General features: G+C 35.0%; 1 protein-coding gene across 1 annotated transcript; it reads left to right on the forward strand.

Moving 5' to 3' along the window:
* Window positions 1–793: 793 nt before the first annotated feature.
* On the forward strand, window positions 794–5545 carry LOC144572942 (O-fucosyltransferase family protein). The gene is made up of 8 exons (XM_078322590.1): window positions 794–1407; window positions 2871–2943; window positions 3063–3136; window positions 3235–3323; window positions 3415–3547; window positions 3628–3857; window positions 4464–4940; window positions 5037–5545. Exons 1-8 carry the CDS (start codon window positions 1009–1011, stop codon window positions 5239–5241), a joined length of 1680 nt encoding a protein of 559 aa, XP_078178716.1. The 5' UTR covers window positions 794–1008; the 3' UTR covers window positions 5242–5545.
* The last annotated feature ends 5108 nt before the right edge of the window (window positions 5546–10653 follow it).

Raw genomic sequence — 10653 nt, forward strand, 5'->3', positions numbered from 1 at the left:
CTCTTAAATATATTAGATCTATACAAAACATGCTATATAATAAGAGGAGGGATCCACTTATATTTTTTTGGTGACACCGAATTATATTGCACATTTTTAAAGTCTTTAAATGTCAAATAATCAATCTGAACTGTTCAACGTGATTGATATATTAAAATGTGCTTGCAAATCAAATTATATATATATTTTTTGAATTTTTTTACTATTTATTAAGATGAGTACAAAAATTCAATAGCTTGAAAACAATGATTTTGTAAAATAATTAATAAATAGTAAAAAATAAAAAAAAAATGTAAAATTTGAGATGCAAGCACATTTCAATATACATCATGTTGAATGATTTGAATTTTAAAGACTTTGAAAATGTAAGATGTAATCGGATGTCACAAAAAACAATGTAAGTGGATCTCTCCTCCATATAAATACAACTAGAAATGTTTTTGGGTGCATTTGTGAATATGCAAAGCGTAGCTCTAAGAGATATATTGCATTAATATTTATTGGTAGAACCCAACAGCTTGTGATGACAGATGGATGCCCACACCCTAGTAAACCTTCAAAAAGATCAACAAGCAGCCTAGTAGTGCGTGCTTCCAATAATTAAGCATTAATTAATTATATATATCATGCATCAAACCATGATTTGTTATAACTTGTACATAACGTGAATCATGACAGTAACATGTATATATATAAATAGAAAGCTAGCATTGATGTATAAACTATCGTGCTGGAGAGGCGAAGCGTCGCTCCTCTCTATATCTAATTCTGGAGGGAGAAACGGTTACCAAAAATATATATATATATATAAGAAAATAAAAGTTGAAAAAGAAATACTAGGAGAGAGAAAAGAGAGAGAGAACCTTATTTCACCGTTTGTTTCCCGGGCTTTTCTCTCCCTCATCCATCTCTTTCTCTCCTCTCCCCCAAAAAAACTACCTAACCACCTCCCGTTAAAAAAAAAAAAAACGGATTAGTTTCCTTTCAAGGCCTTGAGAAAACCGGTACATGGCATCAATTGCTGGCGGCACCACGCCGATCACGCGCCGACGACTCACCGATTGTGAGAAATTGTGTCAGTCATCAGAGGAAGCTGAGGACAATTCAAATCATCAGGATTACTACGGCTATGCACCGTGCGCTTTCTTTAAAGAAAAACCTTGCAAGTGGAGAATTGTTTCATTAGCAAATTTGACCGATTGGATGAGGGGTATGGTGGTGGTGCTACTTTCTCTCCTTGTGTTAATGAGCTTTTTGTTGTGTTCATACCGGATTGGCAGATTTGGTTTCGGTGTTGATAAAGGGAAATTTGTTAGGAAGGTAGGGATTGGAGATCGAGTCGCGCATAGTTCCAGTTGGATGAAGGAGGAGAACTTGACCAGACCTGTCAGGAGACCCGAACCGCCGGTATGCATATATACACCTATATATATGACAGTTCATTGCATGGTGTTCAGTTTGATTCTAATGTCATATAAATTCAGAACAAGCTTAAATTATATGTGATTAATTGTTTCATATGTTATATTATTATGTGGGTCCCATCTTTTTGTGAAGTTCATTGGTAGGTTTGCATAGTAAACTATATTATATATTGCAATATGTGATATTATTATGTGGGTCCCATCTTTTTGTGAAGTTTCATGGATGGTAAAAGCTACTTATCATAGGATGGTTTCAGTGTGTGTTGTTGTAAATATGAATGTCAGCATAAATTGCAACAGTGGTAAGTGTTATAGAAGAACCAAACTTGATGTGGTTGTCACTATGGACGAGTTTAATTAAGCCTATTGTGATCTTGTCATCTTGACTAAGCATTAGATCATCATTCAACCAGTGAAGTATTGTGCACCAGCTTATGATTAGATTCCAGTTGGAATTAATATATATTTTTATGCCTTACTTTATCAGTAAAATTTGAAATCAACTATATATGATCCTATTTCTAGATAATTAAAGTAGTAATCTTGATGAAGTTCTCTAAAAAGCTATTATACTTAATAAGCAAAAGAGATAAGGTTATCAGTAGTATACTTCTACTTTTGGCATATATTCATTTAAACAACAGTATATTTAAAATATATAGTGCACACAGAAAGCATGACCCTTTTGAGTAATATATGGAAACCTGTAAAATAGTAATCATATATTTGCTTTTCTTTTGAGAAGTACCTAGCTGAAGTTAGTTACTTGGTTATTGTGGACTTTGCTTATTCAAGAGGTACTGGTGAAGCTGATTTTTCTCTTAAAAGAGAAAGTACATTTTTAGAACTATAAGCAAAGGGATCTCATTATTGTTAATTTATATATCTAGAAGCTTTTTTTAGATACCACCTGGTGCTTCAAGTTCATAGCAAAAAAAAAAAAAAACGGGGGGGGGGGGGCATAATTAATTGGAGTGGGTCCCACTTTTTAAGCACAACATCAGGAGATAATAGGATAGGGGTTCAGTGGTTCTGTACCAGGAGATATGGATAAAGGAAAATTAATTACCTTAACAAAGACACATTTTATATATTTAAAAGGACTTCTAATTAATGAAAATCAGCTCTTATGATTGGTTATACTTATTCAACGTTTCATGAAATAAATTAGTAAAATATTTGCTGACAATGAGACCCGAAGCAAATTCTCTCTGTTCAACAGATAGCATTCAATTTACAACTTCAGAAAAAAGGAGGGATTACAGTGTTTGGCTGTTTGCATAGAAGAAATTAATCTAGAAATTAAAATCAGCATTTAATTTTGATAGAGTCAAGGCAAAAATGTTTGATAGAGAATCCTATTGAAGATTTAATTGCATCAAAAATGTTTGATAGAGAATCCTATTGAGATTTAATTGCATAACTGACAAATGCTTTCTATGACAGGTACTTGAGATTTGGATGAAACCAAATCCTGATGGTTACAGCAAATGCATCGAACATCCAAAAATTAAACACAGTAGGCTATTTTCCCCTCTTTATTCCCTGAAAATGTTTGTTTTTTCTTAAGCAATAATTAAATTCAGATTAGTTCTTTCATGCATTAACTTGACATTGTATTGGCTAATCACACTCCAGGAACGAGTAATAATGCAACTCTTGGCTATTTGATGATTCATGCTAATGGGGGCTTGAACCAGATGCGAATGGGAGTATGCACTAATTCCCTTCATGTCTTTTTTTCACGCAACATTTAATTGAATTTTGGGTCAAATTTGAAATCTCTCACAATTTTCTTTTGTATACACAGATTAGTGACATGGTTGCCATAGCAAAGCTAATGAATGCTACACTTGTCATCCCAACATTGGACCATGACTCCTTCTGGACCGACCCAAGGCATGTGTGGAAGTCTCATAATATCAGTAAATTTGCTTTAAGAGAAAAATTAAAGATAGAAAATAATATTATCCACGATAAATTGTTGCAGTGAATTCAAAGATATATTTGATTTGAAGCACTTCATTGAAGTTTTAAAGGATGACATTAACATCATAGAATCTATTCCATCAGCCTTAACACGAATTAGGCCTCTAGTGCGAGCCCCTACCTCATGGTCTAGGGTCAGTGCATTGATCTCTGTTTTTTCTTTATTTATTTGAAGTTTCTAACATAATCTAGATTCTGACTTCTTATTATACAGGCCTCTTATTATAGGAACTTTGCAAAAACCTTGAAGAAATACAAAGTGGTTAAGTTTACCCACACTGATGCGCGGATAGGTAACAATGGACTTGCTCCTTCAATCCAACGGTTGAGATGTCGTGCCAATTACGAGGCACTGAGGTATAAGGAAGAGATTGAAGTGCTGGGGAGGACATTAGTTGATAGGCTAAGAAATGGCACCAATCATTACATTGCACTTCATTTAAGGTTGGTGAATTGTCTCAACATATCAGGGGTCAAAATGTAAAAAGCGGAAAAATTTCAGAAATTTTTAATTTTAAGAATTTCTACTAAACATATCATTTATGAAGAATCACTTCAAGATATCCTTTCAATCGTGTGGTTAGCCCAAATCCAAATCATGCCACTAATTTTCATCAAAAATTTCAAAATTCACCCCAAAGGCATACCTGACCGGTAGAATGAGATCCTAACCATTTATTTCAATATGGCACGAATCTCAAAAAAATGAATTCAGGTATCCGTGCATCTAACAACTATTAACTTTATCCACACAGACCAAACTACAGTGGTAAGAAAACAAATCAAGCTCGTATCTTTTGTACATAGTATATGGATGATACCAAACTTTCCTGCTATACTACCAGTAGAGGTCATACCTCTAGTACAAAAATATGCTGTTCCGTCCTACATAGTGCTATCCCTTTTTTCCCCTGCGCATGTATCATCGAGAATGAGTATAGTACCTACCAGTTGGTACGTATTGGTACAATAACAGACCAAGGTGAACGGAAATTTAAATTAATTATATGAAAGCCAGCTTTAATAGGAAAAAATAATATAAAATGACAGGTATGAGAAGGACATGTTGTCATTTACGGGGTGCAGCCATAACCTGACAGAGGAAGAAGGTGAGGAGTTAAGAGAGATGCGGTACCAGGTGCACCACTGGAAAGAAAAAGAGATTAACAGCAAAGAAAGGCGGTTGCAAGGCGGCTGCCCCATGACGCCGCGAGAAGCTGCTGTTTTTCTCAAGGCCATGGGGTACCCTTCAGATACAAATATTTACATAGTGGCAGGTGAAATTTACGGATCCAATAGCATGGATGTATTGAAATCTGAGTATCCAAATATTTACACCCATTATAGTCTGGCCACAACAGCTCAGCTGGAACCCCTTGAACTGTACCAGAACCGACTTGCAGCTCTGGATTATATAGTGGCACTTGAGAGCGATGTGTTTGTGTATACCTATGATGGCAATATGGCCAAGGCAGTGCAGGGTCATAGACGATTTGAAGGGTTTAAAAAGACAATTAACCCCGACAGGTATAATATATTTACATTTGTTTGATCTTTTATCATTTGAAGAAAATAACTATTTTCAACTCACAATGGACAATTTTTGTATCATATTTTTTCCAGGCAACAGTTTGTTCAGCTGATCGACAAATTAGATAGTGGCATCATAACATGGGAAAAATTTCAAAGCAAAGTGAAGATAGATCATAAAGACAGGCAAGGCGGGCCATATGAGAGAAAACCCGGATTTACGCCCAGACAAGAGGAGTATTTCTATGCAAATCCTTTACCAGGTTGCTTGTGTAAAAGATTACACACAAACAAGTGAAACTTGTTCTTTCTTTTTTGAATTAGGAAGGAAAAGAAAATTAGTTGTAAAGATAAACAGTGCATTGGGGCATAAGTTGACAGATTTTATGTGGATATCAGTTGAAAATAGTCTTATGCGTTATAGGGGCTCAAGGAGGGCCAATTACAGTTTTTTCCAAAATATAGTTGTTTATAGATGTAATTAGGTAGTTTTTATACTTCTGTTTATTTTTTTTTTTTCAATTTTCAATTTTGCTTACTTTGGCTAAACTACCCATTTTCCCACTGTGTATTATCAAATGTTGATAGCCTTATTTACTTTATCTTTGTTTCAAAATGGTTACTTCAAATTACAATTTTATTATGGTAGATCCAGGACCTTTAGATTTTAGTTTATTTAAATTATATAAAAAAATGCATAAATTATCGAGTGACAGATATGCAAAAATCAAATATGTATGTTGTACCATAACACTGCACATGCCCCCAATGGAATCCAAATACTAATCATCCCACCACTACCTAATACACTATCTAAAGAAATCAAGACGAAAAGAAACAGAATTGAAGCAGAAAAACCAAGGCCCAAATAAAAATTCACAACAGGAAGGTATATAGACCTGTTCCTTCAAATTGCCTTTCCAGAAAGTCTTGGTTCTTGTAAATTTCTGGCAAAATCAATAACTTTCACATCACCGCGGCTACAATTGCATCTCTGTATCCTGACCGGCCAACGTTGTGTGAGAAGCACATCCTCTGTACTAATCACAAACCCATCAAACTCCTGTGTAGTAATGAATCCTAAAAGTGCCATGAGTCATGATTAGAAGCATTATTATTACACCAAACCGGTGCCAGGTCATCCTTGGTATACCAGTAGTTGTCACTGTTGTAAATTTTCGTCAGTGTAAATGACTCAGCATTGTGGGGGGGGGGGGGGGGGGGGGGGAACAGTTTGTTTTCTGACAAAGTGTGTGTCATCTAACAGGAACTCATGCCCATGATGTGAGACCTCGATTATGTTTGATTCGAGCCATGCCGGCTTGCTGATATCGAGGGTCCTGTCCTGAGATTTCTACATAGGTTAGGATCAAAGAATATATCACCCCAAAAACTTTTTGAGATATTGATGGCCTTGAAAAGTGTCGAGTGCATTGGAATTTGTAGAATTTTCGAGTTGAATCGTGGCCTACAAGTTTTAACAGGGCAGCTTATGTGAATAGAGAGGAAATATACATTAAAAAAATTAAAGCAACTCTCTCTCTCTCCCCCCTCCCTCCTTACTGTTGGAATTTCGGGTAGGTTATAGTGCAACAATTCGAAACAGTTCAAGATTTGTTCACTACCCGAAAACCAGAATCCAAGTATAAAACTAATTCTAGGATTAAAACAGAGTTTACCACTAGACGCGCAGCGGAATCTTCAAGTCTAGCAGTAGCCTTCTTCTCCTTTCCTTCGTGTCAGATCCACGCAACAGCCTAGCAATCACGCCTCTATCAGTATCCACACGAACAAAGCCAAAATCAACAATCAGTCGATATGCTAGTATCAATCTGAAAGCCCCGTCTTTCTCTCTTTCTTTCTCTCTTACGATTTCTGATATCTGTGGAACAGAATTTCTGGAACAAACAAAAACCGAACTGCTGCATGTATATTTATAATACTTATGCATCCATTCAGTTGCACCATCTGGATGCATCTCTTCAGAAAACGTGATCTGATCTGAGATCAGATCAGATCAGATCAAGAATTTGGGCCTAGCCCAATAAGACTTAATATATTAATTCAGCCCATATTATTTGGCCTGTAGAACACTTCTTACAGTCTCCCACTTGTTCTAATTCCAAATATTAATGCATCTAATACATTTGTCTGAAATTAATATATATATTAAATTTGATTTCAACCTTGTTCTTGTGTGTGACCCAATAGGTTCATATAATGTTGGCAGTGAGCTGAAAGTCCTTTTCGGCACACAAATCATAAGCGGTCCCTAGCAGGGCATTATGACTACCCAAATTATATGAATGTCAATATCCGACAAGTACCTCACAATTATTTATGTTAATCCCTTTATCACTTGATATCTTGATTGTACTCAAAGTAGGATATGTGTCAACTTTGTACAGTACAATCTTTGATTTCTCATACCAAAGTTAGATTGACTTTCATATGATTGACTATCAACCATATAGCACGGCCATGCATTTTTCAATCTATCTTTCTAAAGGGGCCCAGAGATATCATACTCTCAATACATGAGAGGGATAAATTCCATCTTGATCACTCACATTTCTTCACATGATTCATAATACACCCAATTACTACCTTTATAGTTACCTGGTTAGGGCTAACGTTTGATAGCATTAAAGTATACAATCCTCATTGAAGAAATCAATGATGATCTCAAGTCAAAGGATTCAACAAAATATTGTATAAAATAAACTTATGACACATAATAATCCATACAGTATTTTATAGCGGGTCTGTCCAATATCATGTTTATCAAACATGTATCCATGTGATTGCATTGGATATCCCATATCAATGATCCGTAAAACCTGATCATCCACAATCAATCCACATACCAGTCCATAAATTATTAGTGTTCTGACTAACAATAAAGACTAGGGACTATTTAGAATAATATTGCATTCCATTATAAAGTTTTACGATCCAATTCATCGAATTGATGATAAATAATAAGCAATAAATTATTCAAGGAACATTATATTGTTTTATTCATAAAACATAAACATACAAACAAACATCTAAATTATAAACCTCTGTAACACAATAATATTCACTAGAGCCAATCACTCATGTATCTAATACCTATAGCTCTAGTATGCATATCATGCTTAACTTGCGAAAGAGGTTTAGTCAAAGGATCTGTCACATTTGCATCCGTTGCTATCTTGCATATTTTAACATCACATCTATTCACAATCTCTCGAATAAGGTGAAAACGTCGAAGTATGTGTTTGGATTTTTTGGTGTGATCTTGGCTCTTTAGCCTGTGCGATTGCTCCATTATTATCACAATACAGATCCACTGGATTTTCAATACTTTTAATCACACCAAGTTCAATAATGAACTTTCTTATCCAAACAGCCTCTTTTGCTGCTTCTGAAGCAGCAATATATTCAGCTTCTGTTGTAGAATCGGCTACTGTCTCCTGCTTGGAACTCTTTCAACTTACAGCTCCTCCATTGAGACAAAATACAAATCCAGATTGCGATCTAAAATCATCTTTGTCAGTTTGGAAGCTTGCATTTGTATAACTAGATACAACAAGCTCTTCCTCACCTCCATAAACAAGAAATGTATCCTTAGTCTTTCTCAAGTACTTAAGGATATTTTTCACTGTTATCCAATGACCCTCACCTGGATCTGACTGGTATCTGCTTATGACACTCAAAGCATATGAAACATCGGGACGTGTACAAAGCATAGCATACATGATAGATCCAATTGCGGATACATATGTGATGTGAATTTTACTACACAAGTAATAAATCCTAATTTACCCTCAATTCGGTTGCAAGTGTACAACCTTGTCAAGTAGTACTTAGGGATCGTCTCCACAGGGACAATTCGGAATATTAAACCTAACCTGCTAATTTAATTTAGTAAAAAGAAATAAAAGGAATTTGTTTGTTTTTATGATGGTTTGGTTTGTTGCTGATCAAATTGAATTAACTAAATTCTAGGTCTAAATGTGGTTTTTAAGCAAGAATGAGAAATCAGGGTCTCTTAGGGTTCCTATCCACTAATGTCACGATTAATTGATTTATTAAGGTTGTTCTTATAATTATGAAGACACAGTCTAATGTTATCGGTATAAAGTGATATCTCTATGTTAATACCGTCTTTAAATTAGCATAAATGTTACCTCTCGGTACTTAGTTACACTAATCCAAAGTATATTAAGTTCTTAACTGTCCCAATTGGTATATAAAGTTATTCGTCACCTCTCGGTACTTGGTACAATTTTCTAACCTATCGGGTTAAGCCCGTATAAGATAAGCGCCGCATCTCGGTACTTAGCCTATCAAATACCCTATTCTTTATGGTCAGGACTAAATACTCAATTTCTCAATTGTAAATACCGAATCCTAGGGTTTCATGCAATTTCGATTAAGTTATCACAATCAAATAATATAAAGAAAAGATCATACCAAGGAACAAGTAAATATAATATAAAATCAACTAATCCATGACATAAGTTTCAAGTCTAACCCTAATCAACCCTAGAAATAACCTTAGCCAATCATGGCTGAAGCACACAAGATAAATAACAAGTAAAAGAGTTCTAAAAGAAAGAAATCAATGTAACCGCTCGAAGAATTCGCTATCTTCTTCTCCCTCTTTTAGTCTCTCCTTTTTCTCCCTATTCTCCTGTGCTTTTTCTCTCTTTCTAATGTCTAAAATTCGTCCCTAAAACAGTTATCCCTTTTTCAGAAAGTAAAAACAACTAATAATAGCAAAAATCTCGCTCTGGAACTGTTTATTGCGGGCCGCAATAACCTCTATTGCGGGCCGCAATAATAATACAAATTTTCTGTTCTGCAAATCAGTTCTGACTAGTTGGTTGCGGCCCGCAATAAATTAATTGCGGCCCGCAATAAAAGTGAAAATTCGCCAGACTTCGTGCTTTCTTGCTCCAGATAGCTCGTTTTCCTCCGTTAAGCTCCAAGCACTTGATTGCCTACAAAATAAACACAGCTAGGGCAGTAACTTGAACTTTTAAATATTTCTAACCTAATTAAATTCTAATTTCAACAAAACTCAGCTTAATTTACACAACAAACCCTAGGTTTCAACATATATCATTTTGGCTTATCAAATTCCCCCAAGCCTAGTCTTTGCTTGTCCCAAGCAAGTCTAAACCCTCACAGGGATTCCCGGGTTTTGTCTATATATTTTAAACCAAGTTATCTAAACTATCCTAAAGACTTGAAAATAAAATTGGTCAGTCAAGGCAATTTAGAGTTCAAACAATTTAATTCAAGGCATGAGGGTTTCAAAAAAAATAAAATTATGCGGGTTTCTTTCAATGATCTTCTTCACCTCACAAACGCACGTTTCGAATTTAATTAAGCAAGTTTATATCTATATGACACTTCAGAATTAGTTAATCCTAAATTTTTCTCCCCGTTCTACAAGTGACAACCAATTCCAGAAAATCCTTTAAAGATTAAATTTTTGTTAGGGGTGTAGACTGTGCCTGATGCTTTGACTTTTTTCACTTGTGCATCTGTCTGTTTTTGGCTCACTCATTTTTTTCACTCATTTTTATTTTATTATTATATATATATATATATATATATATATATATATTTTTTTTTTTTTTATTATTCTTATGCGGATGTATCTGTCCTAAGGACTTCAATCCAACATAACTCACTTTTTTCAGTCTACACCTTT

This window comes from Carex rostrata, chromosome 2 (genome assembly GCF_964058835.1).
Source record: "Carex rostrata chromosome 2, lpCarRost1.2, whole genome shotgun sequence".
NCBI classification, from domain to species: domain Eukaryota; kingdom Viridiplantae; phylum Streptophyta; class Magnoliopsida; order Poales; family Cyperaceae; genus Carex; species Carex rostrata.

Coding starts and splice junctions, on each gene's coding strand:
- LOC144572942 (XM_078322590.1), top strand. CDS start 1,009: ATGGCATCAATTGCTGGCGGCACCACGCCGATCACGCGCCGACGACTC. Junction 1,408..2,870: donor TCAGGAGACCCGAACCGCCG/GTATGCATATAT, acceptor TTTCTATGACAG/GTACTTGAGATTTGGATGAA. Junction 3,324..3,414: donor TCCTTCTGGACCGACCCAAG/GCATGTGTGGAA, acceptor AAATTGTTGCAG/TGAATTCAAAGATATATTTG.